The following is a 22,925-nucleotide window of genomic DNA, read 5'->3' as shown; positions in this document are numbered from 1 at the left end:
AGCAGGCCCAGGGATGGAACTCCCAGCCCCTGCTTGCAGGTGCTTTAATTCGCTGAGCTATTTGGCTGACCCTATGGATAATTTATTAAGACCTGTCTCAAAAAAAAAAAAAAAAAAGTGCTGGGGATGTAGCTCAGTGGTTCATAGCTTTGACCACTCGTACTAAAAAAGAAAAAAGATTCCAAAGGTGATTAACTACACAGATATATAGCATGCCAAGGCCACCGAGTGCTATGTGACACTGTGCTCATTTTTTCTCACACAGAGACCCCTCAAAGTTGTTAAGAACAAAAAATTAATTTTCCACAGGAACAGGATTTTAGAAATTGTTGTTTTCCTAGTTTTGCCAAAAGCCAAGCTGAGCATTTTCTTCTGTAGGAGTTTTCAGCACAGTGCAATCTCCTTCCTTCCTAAAGGATTCCTAGCCTGCAAGCTCTTTCTGATAAACAGAGCTCAGAGTGTACCACACTTAGGGCAGTCTGTTGACAGTGTCTGCGGACATCTACCATTCAGGCAAGGACTTGCTGGGGACAACAACAAGGCCCTCCAGTTCTCATATTGGACCCTACAGTGACCTTTGAAGACACTATCCCTTCAAAGCCCTTCCCTGCCTCCTGTCCAGAGTCCCTGCATTTCCCCTGTCCTGCCTGAGATGGTCGGTTCTGTCTAATTCCTCCACCAAACTGTTTCTCAGGGACACATCCAGATCTGGCGCCTCTTGGGGACCCTAGGGCCCAGATCAGGGGCATGGCACACTTCTGCACCTCTGGAGCTGACCTGCAGGAAGTCTAGGAACTAGAAATATAGAGAGAAATGGCAGGGAGTGGAGCCAGACTTAAGCCCAGGTCCCCTGATCCCCAGGATCCATCTCCCACACTCCCAAAGCTGGGGATGAGGGTGAGGGTGGGGGATAGAGATCCTAAGATATCACATTGTCTTTCCTGCTCTGTCCCCTGCTGGGAAACTCGTAGAGCTAAGGCCTTTCAGGAGCTGCACAAAACCCTTAGGGATCTTCTATCTATTGTCTCACCAGCCACAGGGGAGCTACAGCTCCTAAACCTGATAATCTGATCCTCGTGGGAGCCCTGCTCTCTGTCTGAAATAATTTCTTTTCTTTTTCTTTTTTTTTTTGGGAGCCCTGCTCTCTGTCTGAAATAATTTCTTTTCTTTTTCTTTTTTTTTTTCTTTTTTTTTTTTTTGAAATAATTTCTAAAGGTGGAGAGTTCCCCCAGTACTGCTTGAAAACTGGAAAGGGATTACCACCTGGGATGATCTACACCCAGGCTTGCCCCTTGTTCTTGGACAGTGGCAGGGGCAGTGTAGACATTTTCTGTGCAGGAGTCAGAGTGAGGAGAAGGAAGGGAACTTAAGGAGGCCTGAAAATGATATTTAGATTTTCTTTTTCTTTTTTCTTTTTTGTGGAAACAGGGATTGAACTCAGGCCCTTGTGCTTGCCAGGCAAGCGCTTATTCTACTGAGCCATCTCCCTGGCCCCTGAAATTTCATCTGCTTTTGCTTTTTTTTTTTTTTTTTTTGGTGGGGAACTGGGAATTGAACTCAGGCCCTTGAGCTTGCCAGGGAAGTGCTTGACGTTTTGGAAGGTCACAGATAATGGGAAGTGGTGGTGCATGCCTGTAATCCCAGCACTCTGATGCAGGAGGATTGCCCTGAGTTTGAGGGTAGCCTGGGCTACAGCACAAACTGCATAGTTGAGACCCTGCCTAAAAAAAAAAAAAAAAAGTTCAAGAAAGTTATGAGAGTAGCAACTAGGGATTTTTTTTTTTTTTTTAATGTTTTTTGTACAGGGTCCACAGGGTCTCACTACACAGATGAGACTTGTAGTGATCCTCCTGTTTTCAGCTTCCCAAGTGCTGGAATTACAGGCGCGCGCCACCACACCCAGTGTAAGAACTAGGGATCAAGTCAGACAGTCTTGGGTTCAAATCCCACAGGGAAATGGCTTGTCCATGGCTGTTACTCTCACTTAGAAAATGGGTTTGAATATCTTTGGCCCTCTAGGTTGCGACCATTAAGTGAACTAGTATCTCCTAATTGTTCCAAATTGACTTTACTGTGTGGTCACTGCCTGTCGCTTGTCTCTCTCTGAAGCTCATCGCTAACAACCAGGCAGGTGCCCCAGGCAGGTGAGGAACCCATGCCCATGACATCGAATCCCTGCTCTGCCCCTCTGGCCCGCGCACACCCGGGAAGGAAGGCAGTGAGCCACAGAGGCACTGGCTCCGCGGGCGCCCCTCCCCTCCTCTCTCGTCTCCTTCCCTCCCCTCCCCCCTCCGACCCTCCCCCCTTCTCCCCCCACCTCCCGCACCTGTGACCACGCGCTGATCTCGGGCTCCAGGTCTCATCCGCCGCGTCTCCGCCTCTCTGCTTCACTTTCTGGAGTCTCCGCGCACTGTGGTCTTGTCGTCCTGTCCCCGTCTCCGTCCCCGTACCTGTCCCCGCGGTCCGTGGCCAGAGGCACGATGAGCGGCTACTGCTCGAGCTACGTGAGCGCGGAGCAGGAGGAGGTGCGAGGCTTCAGCTGCCCGCGCCCGGGGGGCGAGGCAGCCGCTGTCTTCTGCTGCGGCTTCCGCGACCACAAGTACTGCTGCGACGACCCGCACAGCTTCTTCCCCTACGAGCACAACTACATGTGGTGGCTCAGGTACTGGCGTTGGCCCTAACCCCACCCCAAGGCCACTGCAGCCCCGTCCCCTCGCTGCACCCACCCCCACCCCAGCTCCTAGCTGAACCTCCTCCTCATCCGGCCCCCACCAACCCTATCCCACCCTTCCCTGCCCCCAGGCCCGGAATACTCTCATCCAGTCACCAGGCTGATTTCCCAGTCCAAAACCCATCTCATGTGCCCTCCCTCATCCTGACCATCGTGTGTGTGTGTGTGTGTGTGTGTGTGAGAGAGAGAGAGAGAGAGAGAGAGAGAGAGAGAGAGAGAGATTTTTTGAGACAGGGTCTTGCTGTATAGTTCAGGCTGCCCCTGAGTACAGCCCAGGCTGGACTCCGACTTGCAGCAATCCTCCTTCCTTAGCCTCCCTAGTGTTGGGATTACAGGCATGGAGCACCACACCAGGCTCATCCTGACCATTGTTTAGAACCAAATTTGAGCCTTCCCTAACTCTACCCCAAATCCATCGCTCTGTCCCCACTCCCTAGACTTCATGCTACCACCACCCTCAACCCAACACCAAATCACGCAGCAGCCCTTAGCCTAACAGCAGAAGCACACCTCCAAACAGCCACAGGAATCCCAGACTCCACTCTAGTCCCAGCCAAGGACTTCCCTGGGCTGACATCAACACCAGCTGCTTCCCTGGCTTTACCTATCTATGCCCTAATATTCATTCCAGACCTTATTCTGTCACCAGCCGCAGCCTCTTCTCCCACAGCCTGATCCAGGTATGTTCTAGACCCTAATCCTCATCCCATGCTACACTCCAACCTGGCTTCAGCCCTGCCTCTACCCAGTCCTTCCCTTTCGTACTTTTCGTTCCGCCCTACTGAATGCTCAGTGTGTGCCAACCCCTTTGGGGCACTCTGGGGATGTAGCCCATCCTCAAATGAAGGCAGAAGATAGTGGTCAAGCTACCTGCAGCTCTCTGCGTTACAGTGGCATAATGCCACAGTGGAAGCCAGCTTCAGTCATGTTAGTAGACATGTGTTCGGGTGTTTTGGGTCCCCTTCCATAGCACACCAGTTTCTTCAGATGTTCAAGGAAGGGGTTAGGCCAATTCTGCCAACCCCACGTGAGTGTGGGGGTTAACAGGCAATAGGTTTAATAGGTTTAATCTGTCTTGGTCTGCAAAGCCCTCATGCAGAGAATGAGACCTGAGGTGGAAACCAGGCATGACAGTGAGCTGTCTCAGTAGATCCCAGATATTCCTGTCCCTGGAAGTAGATGAGCAAAGGCTCTGTGCCCTCTGGGTGGAAAAGAACAGCATTGTCTGCCCCTGAAATCTTCTTGAGCCTCCATCTTTTCAGCTATCATATGGGGAGAATGATCTATCTTGCCCTGATTTGCAACTAAGGCAGTGGCAAGGATCCAAGAGGTGAAAACAGCTTGACCTATGCCAATGACAGTTACAGATGTCATTGCTTTTCTGGAGTGCTCAATCTGTAATTCTGTAAGGTGTTCAGTTGGCTTTAGAGCCTGAACAGTGGGCCGATGTCTAAAGCCCAAGGAATCATTAATTTATTATTCATGCATTCATTGTAACCTTTGCTTTGTGCTGGGCACTTTACAAGATATAGGAGACACAAAAATCAATTATTCTCTGCTCCGGAGGCACTCCCAGTCCATTGAAAGAGAACCTGAACCTTAAATAAAATGGAGCATTTGTTGAAGGTCTTCTGTGTATTTAGTACTGAGCTAGCAGCTGATTGTTGAATATAGATGCAATACAGAGCTTTGAGGATGGTCAGAACCTGGCTCAAACCTTGGCTCTGTCTGAATTATCTGTATGGATTACAGGTTCATTTCATATCCTGGCCTCTTTTCACATCTTCCAGATGGTGATAGCAATACCTTTCTTGTAGAATTGTTGTGAAGAGTAAGTAAAATAACGCACGTGAAATGGACTGGTAGAAAAGAGTTCCTTTTCCTTGGTTTCGAGGTGGGAAGGGAAGCTCAGAGTGTGAAAGTGAATTGACTAAGATCTGCTAGCAATAGTATAGCAGACCCAATAAAGATCATTACCCAATTCTTGGTACAAAAAAAAGAACAGTACCTAGGCCTATTCAAGGGCTCAGTGCTTTCACACAACCCTGGTGCCTCTTCTTTCTATTTTGCATCTGGGAAGACTTGAGGGAGGTGAAGTTATGTCTGGGAGCGCCTCAGTGGTAAGTGGCAGAGCTGGGGTGAATACATAGGCTTATCTGGCTTCTATCCCTGGGCTGTCCAGTTTCATGACTGGAACCTAGTCTGGCCCTCTTATGACCTGACCTCCTCGGATCACTTGAAAAGCACTCACTAACCTTGCACTATTTTGTCAGCACTGGGTGAGCCTTAGGGGACCCAGAACTGAGCGATCCCTTCAGCACCCAGCCAGGGCCTTTTCCCTCCTCCTCACTCCTTTCTCCACACATCTCTTTAGTTCCTTCTGTTGCCTGGGAAACCCTATCCCTGTGGAGTGCTCAAGTAGCTCAGAAGATACATTTGTAGATGGGATGTTCTCTGAGGTCACAGCCCATGTCACTATGACCCCAAAGGCAGCTGAAATGTTCTAGTATGTAGGGCAGTTCTTACCGGGCTTGAACAGAACATGAGTCATAAACATCATAGACGATCACTCCTCCTTATGGATGGAGAAGGGGAACTGAGGGTCCTTAGGACATCTAGCTGGTCACTGTGCTCTTAACCTGGAAATAGCCTTTCCAGCATGCTCCTGACAGAGCTCTGCCACTGCAGGAGTGGGGCTTTGTTTCACTCTACTTGACCCTTTTCACAAAAGCTGATCCTTACAGACATAAAAATCATCAGGTAAGTGCTGTTTCCTTGGAGAGAGAGCACTCAGGAGAAATGCTATCAGTAACAGGGAAGCACACCAGAAAGCAAGGATGGCCCGCGTAGAAGCAGCTGGTGCTATCCTTCCATCTGGTCCACTTGCCGCTCTGTGGCTAGTCTTGCATTTTTACCAGGATGTGAGGCAGAAGGCAGCAGCTTACAAAGCGCTTACTTGCTAGGCTGCCTGTCCAGTAGTTTCTTAGGGGTCACAGTGGAGTTTTAAAAAGTTTTTCATCATCAGAATAGTGAATTCCTGCAAGGCTAGAAACTCTCTAATCCAGTTTCCATGCAGGCAGGACTCTGGCTTCGTCAAGAGGCATCCACAGCCAGGCGTCCTGTGACTCTCTCCTGGGACAGGAAGAATGCCACCTCTGGAGGAGGCACATTCACAGGGACAACTCCTTTAATGTGAGTTCATCTTACACTAAAAATAGATTTTCCAGAAGTGGAAGGACAGCTCAGTGGCACAGCAGGTGCTTAGCATGTACGAGGCCCTGCACTCCACCCCCAGCACCAAACAACACTCACCAGGTTTCTTCCACTGGAGCCTCCCATGCTGTTCCCAGTGCCATCCTTAGAGGCCACTTCTATGTCCAGACAGAGCAGGGACAGTGCCTTTCACAGGTAGGCCTGCCTGACAAACCTCCCATGAGGACACATCCCCAGTCCTCTCACCCATTCTGCAAAGGATGCTTTTCGAAGACCCTTTAGGTACCCATAGTGTCATCCCCATCTGAGCACAGATCGACCAGCCCCATGAACAGTAAGTATATCTCAGATGAGAAACATAATGGTTAATTAACTTGTAAGGAAGGAAACCATAGAAAACCCAGTGTCCTAGTTTGTTTCCCAGAAGATTCAAAGACAAGGACATGATGGCAAATCATTTATATGAAAAGTAGTCCCAGAAAGCTGTAGTAGATTGTAGGAAAGAGAGACAGGGAAGGGAAGAAGCCAGTAATGGGTGTGTTAACAAACAGTTCATACCAAAGTAACCAGAATTTAAATTCTGCCAGCCGATGAGGTGCAGACTTCAGGGTTATCCCATGGGAAGGCCAAGAAGCTTGGGTATTTATGTATCATCTTGTGTCAGTCATTGTTTGTGGGCTGGTGGCGGAGAGAGGAATGAATTACCCGGGACTTCTGATCTGCATAGTGTGCAGACAGAGCCTGTCCTGTGGCCAGGAAAGCTCTCAGGCAGAGATACAGGGTGGGCAGTTGAAGCTGACTGGAATTCCCCACAATGATCAAGCCCAAGGGAAGGTGGACAGAGCGAGCACCTTCTAAACTTACATAGATATACATATGCACATATTTATGCTTAGGTAGTCAAATTGAGGCTGTGCTATATATTTACTAGCGGAACTTGCTATTTTTACTTAACATGATCTCACAAAAATTATTCTGTGATCTTAAATATTATTTGAAAATATGTTTTAATGGCTCTCTATTATTCCATTGCAGGGACATTCAGTAATTTCTTTAGTGGTGGAAAAGTAGACTCTTCAAAACTCAGAAGACAGAAGATGCCCAGGCTGGTTCTGAACTTTTTTTTTTTTTTTTTTTTTTTTTGGTGGAACCAGGGATTGAACTCAGGCCCTTGCGCTTGCCAGGGAAGCACTTATTCCACTGAGCCATCTCCCGGCCCAAACTCTCTCTCTCTCTCTCTCTCTCTCTCTCTCTCTCTCTCTCTCTCTCTGCGGAATCAGGGATTGAACTCAGACCCTTGTGCTTGCCAGGCAAACACTTATTCTACTGAGCCACCTCCCCAGCCTGGTTCTGAACTTCTTGGTCCAGGCAATCTTCTTACCTGAGCCTTCCAAGTGGTTGGGGCTTTGGTATATGTCAACACATCTAGCTCTAAGATAGCTCTAAGATGTCTCAGTGGAAATTAACCATCAGCTCACTGGGATGAGATCCTGCAGAAATGGCAAGGGTAGGAGTCTGAGGCTGGAGTCAGGGAGAAAGAGACATAAGAGAACTGAGGAAGGGTAGGCAGGAAAAAATAAAGTCTGGTACCTGTCTCTCTCTTCTGTCTTAGTTAACTTTCCCATGACTGAGGCAAAGTATCCAACACCCAAAGTTAAAGGAGGAAAGGTTTATTTGGCTCACAGTATGTAGAAGTTTCAGTCCGTAGTCAGCTGGCTTCAATGCAGGGTGGTGTGACAGTGGGGCATCCTAGAGGAGGAACAGTTCATGGCTGGCTGAAAGCAGAGGGCAGCAAAGCAGCAAGTAGAAAGTGGAAAGCAACTCTCTTTCTGTCACTTGTATCCTATCCAGGTGACCCACCCTTAGGGCAGGTACCACTCACACCCAGAGTGGGGCAGCCTTACTCTCACCATGAATTAATCCTAGAATGACATCCCTGATCTTAGCCCACACACCCTAGATCCAGCCATCTCTGAAAAACCCCACGTATGACTGCAAGAGGCTTTGAGGGACATCTAGACACAAGCCACCACACCTCCTTACTGGAGAATATCTTACAGTACCTCACATGTAGTAGCTACTCAACAGTGTTTACCATGTGCCCAACCCTGTACAAGAAGAAAACAAAGCTGATTAAACATCGTTTGACTCTGTCTTTAGAGGACACATGAGGAGTATGTTAAACACCTACTATGTGCCAAAATATCTCATTGTCATTCATCCTCTTATGAAGTGCTGTGTCTTGATCATTCTCATTTTTCAGACAAGCCGAAGTGTCAAAGGCTAAATAGCTTCCCCAAGATCTCACTAAGTCATTACCCGGGCTGGTTTCCTAGCCTAGATGGGTTTGTTTCCAAAGCCTTTACTCTTTGCCTACCACACCCGACTGCCTGCCTGAAAGAGAAGCAACTTGCGTGGGTCCAACTGGCCTTAGGAATGGAGGAGAGAGCAGGAGGATGACTAAGGAGAGAATGAAGGGTGAGATATTTGTAGTAGGGCTCCACAGACAGGTAAAATCTGTGGGGAGAGAGATAGTGGAGACAATCACGTGAAACAGGAAGGAGGGTGATCCCCAAATGAGCCAGGAGACAGTTTTCTAGAGACATAGATGTGATAGTATAACAATAAATGTATGCTTGTCTTTGCCCCAGTTTCTGAGATGGAGCTCCTAAAACCTTGTAGGTAAGGGTGCTAGGATAGTCTTTTATTTTATTTTATTTTTAAAAATTTTATTTATTTAATTTATTTGTTATGTGTGTGTGTGTGGCCAGCTCTGCCCACCAGGGGGCGGGGCTGGCTGGCATGTGGTGCTGGGGGATTGAACCGCGGTCCCTGTGCTTTGCTAAGCTTGTTCTAAGTAGGTGCTTTAGACCACTGAGCCATCTCACCAGCCCTAGGATAGTCTTTTATTCTCAAGTATGATCTTTGATCTTTAGCTCCTGACACAGAGTCCCCAAAAGATGATAGGAATATTTTGTATTGTAAGAGGCAATTTCCAGGAGTGCCTCTGGAGGGGCTGGTTGCTGAGGAACCAATTGTGGCTTCTAGCCCAGCCCTGACTGAAGCCAGGGGAGAGGAGCTGAGGGCTGTGGTACTCCAGAAGGGCTAGGGATGGAATAGCCAGGCCCATGGGAGAAAGCTTGTGTAGAAATGCAAAGGCCAGGGCTGGAGAGCCTGGGCGTTGCTGAAGGGTAGCCCCCTTGGAGAGGCAACCCCCACACTTTGCTCTGGGCATTACTTGAATCTACTATCCGATTTGTCCTTTGTCATATCCTTTGTAACATACTGGTAAATGTGGGTGTTTCCCTGAGTTCTGTTAGCTACCCTAATAAATTAAGCCTGAGAAAGGGGTTCTGGGCACACTAAATGATAACTATTGGGTCACAAGTGTAGCTGAGAACCTTTGACTTGTGATTGTCATCTAAAATGGGGGAGGCAGTTTCATGGGAATAAGCCCATGAAATCCACTTGATTGCATACTATCTCCAGGTAGATGGTGTCAGAATTGAGTTAAATGACAGAATATATAGCGGGTACTGGAAAAGTCCTTGGTCTGGCTGAGGGGAAATCTACATCTCTGGTGTCAGAAGTGCTGCATTGAATGGAATGGGAGAGAAAACGGGCTTTGTTCTTTCATACCAAGTGACCAAGGCCTGAGTTTAGCAGAGGCAGTGAGATTGGAGGGAAGACATTTGCATGTGGAGTTGTACTAGCATGGTCAGAAGGACCACGGAGGCTGTATCAGACATTACCTTGACGCTAGAAAGACACCTCATTTTTTAATGTATTTGGTACAGGGTCTCACTATGCAGCTTGGACTCATAGTGATCCTCTTGTTTTCAGCCTCCCCAGCACTGGGATTGCAGGTGTGCACCACCACACCCATCTGGGTGGCAGGCTCAGTATGCCCAGGGGTGGGGCCGGCAGGGCATGTGGTGCCAGGGATTGAACCCCAGTCCCTGAGCTTGCCTAAGGAAGCGCTTAGTTTGCTGAGCTATCTCCCAGGCTTGGATACCTGGTTTTTAATAAAGCCCTACTATGTGTTTTGGTTTGGAGATTAAGGGGCCTTTCAGGCTACTTTCAGCTCCCTGCAGTAGGTGGGAGCAGGTAGACAAAAGCAGGGTGGGAAGGAAGGAACACACACTGAGTCCCAGCACCCAGTGACACAGAGCCACATCATGTTATGCCTGTGGCAAGTATGAGGTAGAGTGGTTGCTCCTTCCCTACAGCTTATGCCTGGCACAGGAAGCTGAGTAAGGCAGTCGTGGACAGAGGAGAAGTCAGAGCTGATTCCCACAACGCCCGCCACGCTTCTCCAGCATGCTGCCTCCCAGAGCCCCGGCGCTCAGCATCCTGTGCTTTCCTCTTTCCAGTGTCGGTGCTCTGGTGGGTCTGTCCATAGCAGCAGTGGTCCTCCTGGCCTTCATTGTCACCCCCTGCGTCCTTTGCTACCTGTTCATCAGCTCAAAGCCCCACACGAAGTTGGACCCAGGTTTAAGCTTACAGACTACAGGTAAGTAAAAGGCCACAAGTATTCCTTGGTTTCTGCAGGTCTTTACAGAGGGGAGATGGTTAGAAGTGACGGTGTTCAGATCGTTTGCCTCGTGAGGCCCTGGACCATTCAGCAGCAACAGAGTATTTCTCAAGAGAATCATGATCTGAACATTTCTATCCCAAATCTTCATGGGCTCAGTGTTTATCAGTCATTTAATGTAGTTGGGGATGCACCATTATGCAAAGGCTAATTCATGGGGAGATTTCCTTTGATAATGGTTAATTCTAGCCTTAGGAAATGTAAACTGATTATAGTATTATTTCAAACAAAACAGAATTAATAAGAAAAATTTGCTGCTTCTCACACTCACAATTTATTCAGAAACTAAAATTAGGAATTTTTTAAATTATCTGTTGTTCTGACAAGCCATTCTTTCATCAGCAAAAGATATTGCCAGCTTCTCAGGGGACAGGAGTTGCTTTTTTGTCTTTTTTTTTTTTTTTTTTGAGACAGGGTCTTGCTGTATAACCCAGGCTAGCCCCAAACTCACAGTGATCCTCCTGCCTTAGCCTCTCAGATACTGGGATGGCGGGCAGTCACATAACTCTTTTTATTTGTTGGCATACATTGTTAGAAACTTCTGCAAGAAACTGTGAAACATACACATCGCTCTTGGCAAAAGATCTTTGTGAAGCCAAGCATGGTGACACGCTGCTACAATCCCTGCACTTGGGGAAGCTGAGGAAGGAGGATTTCAAGTTGAAATCCTACCTGAGTAACTTAGAGAGACTCTGTAATATAAGTAATATAAGTATTATCTCCCATTTTACAGTTTGAGAAGGACTGGATGGCTGACAAAAAGTGCCATAACTAACACACAGTGAGGTAAAATTCAGCCTTCCTGCTTCTAGTCATGTTCTTTCTTCTGCCCAGCACACAGAGTCTGTGAATGTATATAATTAAGAACAAAATTGTTTGACACCAAGTGCATCTGTGATAATGGTCAACATAATGAAGCAACTTAGTAGGCAAAATAGAGGAGAAAAGATATCCCCAGCCGGGCAGATGAAGGGAAAAGTGTGTGGGTGTGCCTGGGTCATTCATGCCAGGCACTGCAGAGAAGGTGGCCCTCAGGAAGGGGGAGCAACAGAAGCTAAGCAGAGGCAGCCAGAGCGGCAGACCCTGGGAGGAGGAAGAGGGCAGGTGGGCAGAGTGGGCAGGGCTGAGCCTCAGAGGAAACACGGGGCTGAATGCCATCATTAGGAAAGATTGTTTTTCTGATTTAACAATAAAAGTGCAACAAGTGGGCTGGGAATATAGCTCAGCGGCATAAGCATCTGCCTGGCAAGTGCAAGGTCCCAAGTTCAACCCCCAGTACCACAAACACTCCCCTGCCTCCCCCAAGAAATGCACCAAGTGATGGTGCAAGAACTTTCCCAGACCTGCTGATTGCTGCAGGGGTCAGTCTGCAGGGATCTGCCTGCTGCTGCTGAGCACTGGGAAGCAGGAGGAGCAGGAATCCTGGGAGGGGGCAGCAATAGAACGGGGTAAAACCCTGAGCATAATGAACAGAGGGGCAAACTTGCCTACCTCAAATACAAAAAATATAAAAAATACACACAGTAAATTAAGAACAACTAATGGATTGTAAGGATCTATATAAATATAAATGTCTTCATACACTCACAATCCATCATTATTCTGACCCTTATTTGCAAACTTGCCTACTCACCAAAAAGTATTTGTAACTTTGAAATCAATGCTTGAGACACTCCCGAGGACATGACAGAGTGACAACCAATGCGAGGTTCACATGTTTCTAGTTAACATACAACATGCATTGTTGTGATTTTTTGTTCATGATTTCACTGTTTAAAAGGATTCAGCTAAGAGGATTCTTGTATTGAATAAAAGGTTGAAGTAAGTCCTTGTACCAATTAAGGGCCGGGGAGATGGCTCAGTGGAATAAGTGCTTGCCTGGCAAGAGCAGGGGCCTGAGTTCAATCCCCGGTTCTGGAAAAAAAAAAAAAAAAACTTTCCTTGTACCAATTAAAATGCAAATTTACATGACAAAAGATCCCAAGGAATCTACAAAACACACAGGGCTGGGAATGTAGCTCAGTGGCACAAGCACTTGCCTGGCAAACACAAGTCCTGAGTTCGATTCCCGATACCTGAAAAAGAAACACATATACAGGCCAAGTGTGGTGGTGCACACCTGTCATTGCAGAACTGAGGAGGCTGAGGCAGGAGGATTGTTACAGGTTCAAGGCCAACCTGAACAGCATAGTGAAACCATGTCTCAAAAAGACCAACAAAACAAACACATGTACAAAATAATGTTTTAGAATCAATCAATTTATTTAGCAAGGTTATAGTATGTAAGATCAAAACCAGCCATCAATTATATTTATATATGCTAGCAATAAAAATTGGACACTGAAATTTAAAAGACACATCATTTATAATTATTTGCCCCAAGTGAAACAGATATAAATCTAACAAAACATATTCAGAATCTGTATGATAAAAACCATAAAATGTTGGTTATTAAAAGAAAATTAAAGGAGATCTAAATAAATGGAGACACATTGTTTTCATAGATCAAAGACTCAATGGAGAAAATGTAAAAATTGCAGCAGATTGTAGGTTGGGCATGGTGGCGCACATGAGGAACCCCAAATACTTGGCCTTGAACAAAGTTAAGGCCAAGTGTATTAAAGTGCCTGCAAGCAGGCACAGGGGCAAGGGGTTTGATCCCCAGGCCTGCTGTGCGGGCCCTGCCCTTGGGGTGTGCTGAGATGGGAATTGAGACTGGGTGTGGTGGTGTGCACCTGTAATCCCAGCTCTTGGGAGGCTGTAAACAGGCAGATCACAGTCCAATCTAGTAGTGAGACCCTGAACACTCTGGTTCCTGATGTGTGGTTCAATCTTGAGTACTGTAAGTTCAATCCCAAGTACCTTTAAAATACAGATTTTTTTTTTAAATAGACAAACTAATTCAAAAAATTTTATGGGAAGACAAAGGAGGTAGAGCAGCTAAAAAAATAACAAAGAGGAAGTCATACTGCCTAGTTTTCAGACTTACTATGTAGTAACCAAAACCAGCATTAATCAGGACAGGATAATATTAGAGGAGAGACAGACACAGAAGAAAATAGTCTAGAAATGTATCAACACCATCATAAGTTTGTAGATTTTTTAGGGGCCAGGGAGATGGCTCAGTGGAATAAGCACTTTCCTGGCAAGCACAAGGACCCATGTTCAATCCCCGGTTCCACCAAAAAAAAAAAGAAAAAGAAAAAGAAAAAAAGTTTGTAGATTTTTGACAAAGGCTTGAAAGCATTTCAACTGAGTAAGAAGAATATTTTTAATAAATAGTATTTGAACAACTAGGTGGTCATAGGTTAAAAAGTAACCCATGTGCTGGTTACGAGCCCCAGAATGGACGAGCCTCAGAATGGAGAACATACTCACATATCTGACCAAGGTCTTGCATCCAGAATATGCAAAACACATTCCTTTTTTTTTGGGGGGGGGGCAGAACCAGGGATTGAACTCAGGCCCTTGCGCTTGCCAGGGAAGCACTTACTCCACTGAGCCATCTCCCAACCCCATAAAAAGCACTCTTAATTTAATATTAGAAGACAAACATTTCCTTTAGGAGTTGAACAGGAAACCTGAGCAGACACTTCCTAGAAAAGGGGATAGAGATAGCAAAAGAGCAGTGAAAACATGCACAAGTTCACTAGCTGTGAAAGGAGCACAACCAGTGTCATGGTGACAGACCACACACCTCTTGGAATCCTGAAGTGCAGGCACCCAGCACCTGGGTCCCAGACACACTCCCAGGGGCCGTGGAGAAGGTGCGGCCACCTCAGAGTGCAGGAGGGTTTTTTGTTTAAAGGTAAAGATAGTTTTACTATACATATTAGTTTCTTTGGAGTTCTGCAACACATCATCACAAACGCAGAGGCCTGAAAACTGTAGCTCGTTCTTTCTTAGATCTAGGAACCAAAAGTCCAAAAGTAGTTTCCCAGCTGATAGCACAAGCTGCAGAGGACACTTTGTCCTGGCCTCTTCCAGTTTCTAGTGACCGCAGTTCTGTGGGTTGGAGCTGAGATACTCCAGTCTCACCTGTGACCTCTGATCACGGGCTCTCTGTCTGGCTGGTTGTCTAGCTCCTCCTTTCACTTAGAAGAGCACTTATGATGACATTTAGAGTCCGCTTGGATAATCTAGGATTATCACCTTCTACAAGTCTTTAATTTTATCATTCCTACAAAGCTTTACTGGGTAGCACTGAGGAGATAGCTCAGTGGTCTAAGTGCCTGCCTGGCAAGTGCAAGAACCCAGATTTGATGCCTAGTACTACATGTCATTCCCCCCTTGCTGGCCACCAAAACTGGGCATGGTGGCACATGCTTGTAATCTCAACTCTGAGGAGGCTGAGACAGGAGGTTCACTATGATTCTAAGATGCATAGTGAGATCCTATACCAAATAAGTAAATTAATTAATCTCATCAGATTACAACCTGATAAGCTGGTTTCGCTTACTGTGAAAGAGAAATGAACAGTCATACTTCCTTACTTCCCTAGAGAAATGTGTAGCAGCTTTATTTGTAAAAGACAGGGCCAGAGAGATAGCTCAGCAGCATAGCACCTGCATGGGAAGCACAAGGTTCTAAGTTCAATTGGCAGTACAAAAAAAAAAGTTATTGAAGCCACTTTTAATAGACAAAAATTGGAAGCCAGGCATAGTGGAACACCCTATAATCCTAGTTACTTGGAAGGCTGAGTCAGGAAGGTCACAAGTTCAAGGCTAGCCTGGGCAATTTAGTAGCACTTTGTTTCAAAATATGTTAAAAGGCCCAGGGATATAGCTCAGTGGAATAAGCACTTAGCCTGGCAAACAACAAGGACCTGAGTTCAGTCCCCGGTTCCAAAAAAAAAAAAAAAAAGTTGAAGGGCCGGGGAGATGGCTCAGTGCAGGGCCTGAGTTCAGTCCCTGGTTCCGCCAAAACAAACAAACAAAACAAAACAAAAGTTAAAAAATAAAAAGGGCTGAGGACATAGTTCAGTATTAAAGCACTTTCCTAGCATGTATGAGTTATCTGGCACCCAGTACCCTCTTTAAAAAACCCACAGGCTGGTAACAACCTAATTGTCATTCTGTGGATAAGTAAGACAACCCACACCATGGAATACTGCATAGCCCTAAAAAGGAATATACTCTGAATATATGCAATAACTTGGATGGATCTCAAAGATATTAATTAGGCTAAATGAAAAAAACAGTTTTGGGGCCAGCGAGATAGTTCAGCGGTCTAAAGTGCCTGCTTAGGCAAGGTTAGGCAACCGCAGGGACAGCAATTCGATCCCTGGCACCGCATGCTACACCAGCCCTGTCCCCAGGATGGATTGAACCAGCCACAAAAACAAAAACAAAACAAAACAAAAAGTTTCAAAATGTTGACTATGTAATATTTCATTTATTTAATATCTCTAAAATGACAAAATTGTAATTATGGATAATGAATTAGTGGTTCCCAGGAGTTAGGGGTAGAGGCAGGCTTGATTCTAAAGGGGTAGCATGAAAGGAACGTCTGGGGCCCGGGAGATGGCTCAGTGGAATAAGTGCCTCCCTCATAAGCGCAGGGGCCTGAGTTCAATCCCCAGTTCTGCAAAAAAAAAAAAAAAAAAAAAAGAAATGTCTTTACGGTGGCTATGTCCTGATTATAGTAGCAGTAGTTAAATAAAGTGAGATAGATAAATACATGATAAAATCTCATACTATTACACAACCAAAAAGTACATATGTAAAAACTGGTAACAATGAACAAGACTGATAGCTAATCATGTTATAAAAAGGCGCTTACCCTTATGTAAGATGCTATCTTTGGTGAAGAGAGAGGAAGCGTCTGTGTTCTATTTTTGAACTTCTTGGGGATCTCACATTACTTAAAAGATAGCAGGTTCAACACCAAACTGTGAAAAAGGAAAATGCTCTGGACCTGGGGGGGAGACACCCCAATGTCAGACAGACTCCCTGGTGATCTGTGCAGAGGCCTCCACCCAGCGGCCACTCCAGCTTGCTGGGCTCTGCTGGCTGCCCCGGGCTGCTTCCCCTGCACTGACTTTTCTGTGGAAGCTCTTGGGCCCGGCAGGGCCCCAGAACCACACGCTCCCTGCTCCTTCAAGCCAGCCAGAGAAAGAGGATGTTGGCCCTTCCGTTGGCCAAATTTTTTTTTCTTAATTTAAAAAAAATTTCAGAACAAGATAATAGGAGAGTAACAATGGTCAAAACATTGTATATTGTTATCTTTAAATTAGTTACTCAGCGTATAAGATAGAAATATTTAATTGTCCAAATAATAGTAGCACAAACTTTTCAATAAACTAAAATAAATTACTAGCATAACCATCTTTTTTTTTTTGCGGAACCAGGGATTGAACTCAGGTCCTTGAGCTCGCCAGGGAAGCGCTTATTCTGCTGAGCCATCTCCCCGGCCCAGTATAACCTAAATGTATATTTATATAAATATGATATAAAATATATATATTTCCCTTCTTCTCCCATCCCAGTTTCTGTTTCCTTTTTTTTTTGCAGTACCAGAGAGTGAACTCAGGACCTTGTTCTCTTTCCTTTTGAACAATTTTTTCCCACTTTATAATATCTGGTGTCCATTTGGATGTTATTTACTCTTTCAGCTTCTTACACTAGGGAGACAATAGGATAATTGCACATGTGTGTCTGATTTATTTCACGTATGAGTACGGTCTCAAGTTGCACCCACTTACTAAAAATGTTTCCAGTTTATCCTTCCTTCTGGCTGAGTAGTGCTCCACTGGGTAGAAAGACCACGTCTTTTTTTTTTTATTCATTCCTCAGTTGATAGGCATCTGGGTTATTTCCAAAATCTAGCTATTACAAATTGTGCTGCAATAAACATGGGTGCTCTCATATTGCTGTGGTATGATGTTTTTAATTCTTTTAGGAAGATGCTCAACAGGGGAATAGAGGGGAATAGAGGTCAAATGCGACCTCTAAAAGAAATTTTAAAAAAATTGTGCCAAGGAGATAGCTCTGCAGTCTAAGTGCCTCCCTGGAAAATGCAAGAACCCAGGTTCTATCCCCTGTACTGCATGCTGTGCCAGCCTCACGTGGCGCTGGCCACTGAAACTGGGCACTAGAGAGGTTGAGACAGTAGGATCACTAGGAGTCCAAGCTGCACAGCTAAACCTTATACCAAATAAATAAATGATTTCTTAAAAAAGTTGTGCTGGGAAAAAAAAAAGTTGTGCCGGGGGCCAGGGAGATGGTTCAGTAGAATAAGTGATTGCCTGGCAAGCGCAAGAACCTGAGTTCAATCTCCAGTTCCCAAAAAAAAAAAAAAAAAAAAAAGTTGTGCCATGAGCTCTTCTACTCTGATTGGACCATCTAAGTCATGTGCCCATGACAAAACCAATGACTGCAGGCTGGGAAATGCTATGGATTGAAGGCTTGTCCCTGTGGCAAAGGGACAGCATTACATTATTGGCTTAGTTCAGGGATGTTCCACTCCTGGAGGTGGGATGGGCCAGTCCCACCTGGGTGTAGTTGATGTTGTTCAGGCTGGACACTGTGGGAGCTTTTGGATAGCCAGTGCCCAGTTTTACTTCCTTCTTGAGACTTTCCCCACCTGTGGTGTCAGAAGTGCCATTCTAATCTTTCTTCTTTTTTTGTCTTGAGACAGTATCTCACTATGTAGTTCAGGCTGGCCTTGAACTCACAGCCGTCCTCCTGCCTCATAGCCACTCTATCCTTAGATCACAGAGTTCACTAGGCAGAGAAGCTGTAACACATCATTCCCAGCCGAAGAAAACAGCATGAAGGCCAGAGAGGAGAGGTGATGACCCATTCAGGGGGGAAATGAGAAATTCGGTGTGGCAAAGCCTAATGATTGGGGGCCTGGGAGATGGCTCAGTAGTATAAGCGCTTCCCTGGCAAGCACAAGGGCCTGAGTTCAATCCCCAGTTCCACCAAAAACAATAAATAAATAAAAATAAAGGAAGAGTAACTGTATATCTGCTTAAAAAAAAAAAAAAAAAAAAGCCTAATGATTTTTGAGGAAAGAGTAGTACTAAGAAATCCAAAGAGGAAAGATGGGCCAGTTCACCTAGAGCTTTGAATGCCACTTCAGGTTCACAGGTAATCTAATCTTTGAGGTGATTTGAATCAGAACAAGCTCATTACAGAGTGGAGGATGGGCTGGAGGGAGCCCAGCCAGAGGCTGTTCTGGGGTTGAGGCAAAGCTGGAAACCTGACCTAAGGTGCTGACCTTGAGGACAGAGAGAAATGAGTGGGTGTGGCCGATAGTGGCCAGGTGGAGTCAGATGGACCTGAAGAAATGGCTGGCGTGGCTAGGGGTTGGTGGAGAAAGTATGAGAGACGACATGAATTTGTGGCGTACACACTTGATAGTGTTTTATCCACAGGGGCAAGGAAAACCACCAACAGAGTGAAGGAACAACCCACAGTGTAGGGAAAAAAAAACTTGCCAGCCGTTTTTCAGACAAAGAATTAGTATCTAGAATATAGAAAGAACTAAAAAAAAAAAAAAAAAAAATCAGATTCCCCCAAATTTAAAGACCCAATCCAAAAATGGGCATTTGAAATGAATAGACACTTCTCAGATGAATAAATAGAAATGGCAAATAAATATATGAAAAACTATTAAGCATCATTGCTCATTCACAAAATGCAAACAACTCTGAGATTCCATCTTACCCCAGAAAGAATGGCTATGATCAAGAAATCAACCAGTAATAAAGTTGGTGGGCCAGATGTGATGGTACGTGCCTATAATCTCAGTACTTGGTAGGCTGGGCAGGAGGATTACCATGATTCCAAGGCCAGCCTGGGCTATAGAGTGAGATCCTGTTAAAAGAGAAAAAGAAAGAAAGAAGAAGAAAGAAAGAAGAAAGAAAGAAAGAAAGAAAGAAAGAAAGAAAGAAAGAAAGAAAGAAAGAAAGAAAGATAGATGCTGGTGAGCTATGGAAAGAAAGGAATTCTTTTTCATTGTTGGTGGGACTGTAGACTAATGCCACCACTAAGCAAATCAATGGGGAAATGCCTCAAAAAACTAGAACAAGAGGTCCCTTTTGACCCACCTATTCTTCTTGGTACCTTCCTGACAGAGTTAAGAGCATCATATCACAGCAGTATGTGTACACCATGTTAATAGTGCTGCAGTTTGTAATAGCTAAATCTTGGAAACAACCCAAATGTCCATCAACTGGTGAATGGATAAAGATTTTTTTTTCATATACAATGGAGTAATACTCTGCCATAAAGAAGGATAAGCTTGAGATATTTCTAGCTAAAAGAATGGGCTTTGAGATCATTATTCTTAAGTGAAATAAATCAGACACACATGTGTAACTACTGCATTGTTTCTCTGGTGTGGAAAACCAAAAATGTAAGTAAGGACCAAAATGTGTAATAGAACCACATGCCACTCTGCCCCGCCCCCGAGGCACACTGAGCTGCACACTGAGTCCAGGCGCAGTGGTGCAAGCCTGTAATCCCAGCACTGGGGAGGCTGAAAACAGGAGGCTCACAACAAATCAGAGCTGCGTTGTGAGACCTTGTACCAAATACATAAGAAAATACAACAAAATGTATAATAGGTATTATGAAACAGAAAATGTTCAGAAGGAAAGGGAAACAAGGGAAGGGGAGGAGGAAAGGGAGGAAGGGGAAAGTATGCCAAAAGGAGAAAAGGAAGAAAAAAATGAAAACAGATTTTGTAAAGGAGGGGAAGAGGAGTTGAAGGGAGGGGAGGGAATGGGGAAAAAAGAATCAAGTATCATGCACAGGTACAAATTCCTGATGATGGTGAATGTGGCCATTATGTATACCTAAAATGTACCAGTAGGTAATTTGATTTCTTATTCTGGATTTTTTTTTCTTTCTTTTTCTTTTTTTGGTTGAACTGGGGATTGAACTCAGACCCTTGCACTTGCCAGGGAAGCACTTATTCCACCGAGCCATCTCCCCGGTCTAAAATGTACCAATAGAGATCATTTTCTTTAAAGAAAAAAGAAAGAGGCAGGGATGCTGAATTATGTCAAAGGCTTCCAATAAGTCAAGGGAGATAAGGGGTGACATGTTCATAGGATGTAGCGACAAAAATGTTTCCTGGGCTTTTTGATTTTTGTTTATGTAGTGTTAAGACACAAAAGCTCAGAGGTGTGGTGGGAGCAGAGACCAATTAAGTCATGAATAAGCTGAATGGATGGCAGTGAAGACAAATAAGGACAACTGAGCTGCCTTGGGAGCTCACATATAAGACAAAGAGGCTGAGAATCAATATGTTTTTAAAACATCCAGCATTGGGCTGGCAAGATAACTCAGCGGACCAAGCCCCTGCTTAGGCAAGCATAGAGACCAGGATTGGATCCCTAGCACCACATGAGGCACCAGCCAGCCACCTAGTCTGAGCCTGGTGGCACACACCTGTAATTCCAGTACTGGGGAGGCTGAAAATAGGAGGATCATTATGAGTCAGCTGCATAGTGAGACCCTGTACCAAGTACATTATAAAATAAATAAATAAAATAAAAATACCCAGCATCCCTCTGCATGCTAGCTGCATCTCAACCCCCTCTGAAACTGGGTTTTTTTTTTAACAGTGCCTACCTCCCCTCCAGTTGTTGAAGTCCAGTCTTCCTACTGCTAAGAGTTATTTCTTATACATCCCCGCCCTTGACAGCTCCTAGTGCGTGCAGGGTGAATCATCAGTGAATCTTTGTTAACTACATGGTGTAACTAAGACTGAATGCAGTGCACTGTCTGGGGGACGTGCTGAGGAAGCCAGGCCGGGCTGTGATTCTGGGGAGGACACTTGCTGTTTTTCAGGCCCCAAGGAGGTGGTCCCTGACCAGCAAGGCACGAACACAGTCATGGTGATGGCGGTGCCAGGAGGCAGCCCTCTTGGGCACAGTTACAGCTTCTTGAACCCACGACTCGAAAGTGAGAATTGGACTGTGGACTCCATAGGGCTCTTCCAGCACTGCTCTATAGCTACAGTGACTGCTGGGGACATTCCGGGCAGTCCTGAGGAAGCAACTGCCCCCACCCCCAACCAATGTGGGCCAGTCTCATAACACCCAATAAACATGACTGCATCACCTTTCTGGAGTCTCCTTTCAATGAAAGGCAGGGTGAAGGTGGTTGGAGGGTCTTTGGACTCTAGCAGGATATGTGAGGGCTTTTGCCATCAAAGGCAGCCATATCTTGCTGTGAACCCAGCTACACCAATCCACAGGCCCAAGGTTGGGTGTGAGTGCCGCAAAAAATGTCCAATAACACCACACAATTAGCAAGAAGCCTGGCACCTGTGGGAAGCAGAGAGCTTTGACTAGGTTTCCCTGGCCCAGAGCAGGTGTATTTAGGGGCCCCTGGAAGGAGATTAGCTCTCAGAAGGGAATCCCTGCCTCTCCAGCCACTCTGCCCACGCCAGCAGAAGCCACACCGAGGGACAGAAGGAGAGGGAGTGTGGCGCACAGTGCTGAGCCTTCATCCTCTCCCATAGAGGATGAAGAACACATGCGTGAGTGAGGAAATGAGAGTTCCCAGACAGAGCCGCGCTCAGAGGGTGGACTAGGCCAGTTCCCGACCCTTTGGCTTTGCTAAAGACCTTTCATTTTCCTGAGCCTCAGTTCCCTTGCTAGGTTAATCCAAATGTTTGATAAAGTGATGGATTTGAACTCACTTTGTAAACATTAAGATGCTTAAAGAATTTTTATGTCACAGGTAGATGCTTCCCCATAGAACGCAGTCATGAAGAACAGGAACTCTGGAGCCAAAGGCCTGGTTAAAATCCTGTCTCTGCCACTTGCTAAGCTCGTCTGTGCCCTGATTCTCCCATCTGTGCAGTCAGGGAAGCTAGTAGTATTCACATGATAGGGCTTGCGGGAGGATTACATTACTTAGTCCATTCAAGTACTTCAGTGTTGGCAAACCAAAGGTACTATGTGTCAGCTATGGTTTGTTGTTAACAGTTTTTATTATTAAGCCGATCTCCCAGCTGTTAGCCTGACCGCAGAAAAAGCTTGAGGTTTTGCCTTGGCAATGAAAGGCAAGGGTGGGGGTACTCAGCAGCCACTGACAGCACTCTTGGTATTTCACATGGTGACATGATCTGCTGCTGGATTTGGCACCAGGAAGATGGTCGCTCTTAGATACTTGTACACAAGTATGGAGCCAGCCCGAGGCAGACTGTAGGGTAGGCAAATCAGAGGAGCTACCCACAGAAAGGCCCCTGGCTGGAGGTCCAAGACCAAGTGTGTGTGGTCTTTTATTCTCTTAACTTTAAACTCTGCATCCTGCTACCAGCCACTTAGCTTCCCTTGCTTAGGTTTGATTGCTTGCTGCTGGCCTAACCAAGGAGGCTATATGCTTTGCTAAAAAAGGAAAAGAGTTATACAAAGCCATTGGC

At 45.6% G+C, this 22,925-nt stretch overlaps 1 protein-coding gene across 1 annotated transcript; it reads left to right on the top strand.

The window, feature by feature from the left end:
* Window positions 1–2,480: 2,480 nt before the first annotated feature.
* Shisal2a (shisa like 2A) lies at window positions 2,481–21,591 on the top strand. Its single transcript, XM_004639221.1, has 3 exons — window positions 2,481–2,662; window positions 10,318–10,457; window positions 21,344–21,591. Exons 1-3 carry the CDS (start codon window positions 2,481–2,483, stop codon window positions 21,589–21,591), a joined length of 570 nt encoding a protein of 189 aa, XP_004639278.1.
* Window positions 21,592–22,925: the final 1,334 nt, after the last annotated feature.

Source organism: Octodon degus, unplaced genomic scaffold, assembly GCF_000260255.1.
Source record: "Octodon degus isolate 3935 unplaced genomic scaffold, OctDeg1.0 scaffold00107, whole genome shotgun sequence".
Taxonomy (NCBI): Eukaryota; Metazoa; Chordata; class Mammalia; order Rodentia; family Octodontidae; genus Octodon; species Octodon degus.
The sequence above is the reverse complement of the archived record's forward strand: the minus strand, read 5'-3'. Positions and strand labels throughout refer to the sequence as shown.

What these genes read in the sequence shown, in the direction of transcription:
- Shisal2a (XM_004639221.1), top strand. Translation starts at nt 2,481, where the DNA reads ATGAGCGGCTACTGCTCGAGCTACGTGAGCGCGGAGCAGGAGGAGGTG. An exon ending in AACTACATGTGGTGGCTCAG is followed by an intron (nt 2,663 to 10,317) that starts GTACTGGCGTTG and finishes TCCTCTTTCCAG; the next exon opens with TGTCGGTGCTCTGGTGGGTC. An exon ending in TTTAAGCTTACAGACTACAG is followed by an intron (nt 10,458 to 21,343) that starts GTAAGTAAAAGG and finishes GCTGTTTTTCAG; the next exon opens with GCCCCAAGGAGGTGGTCCCT.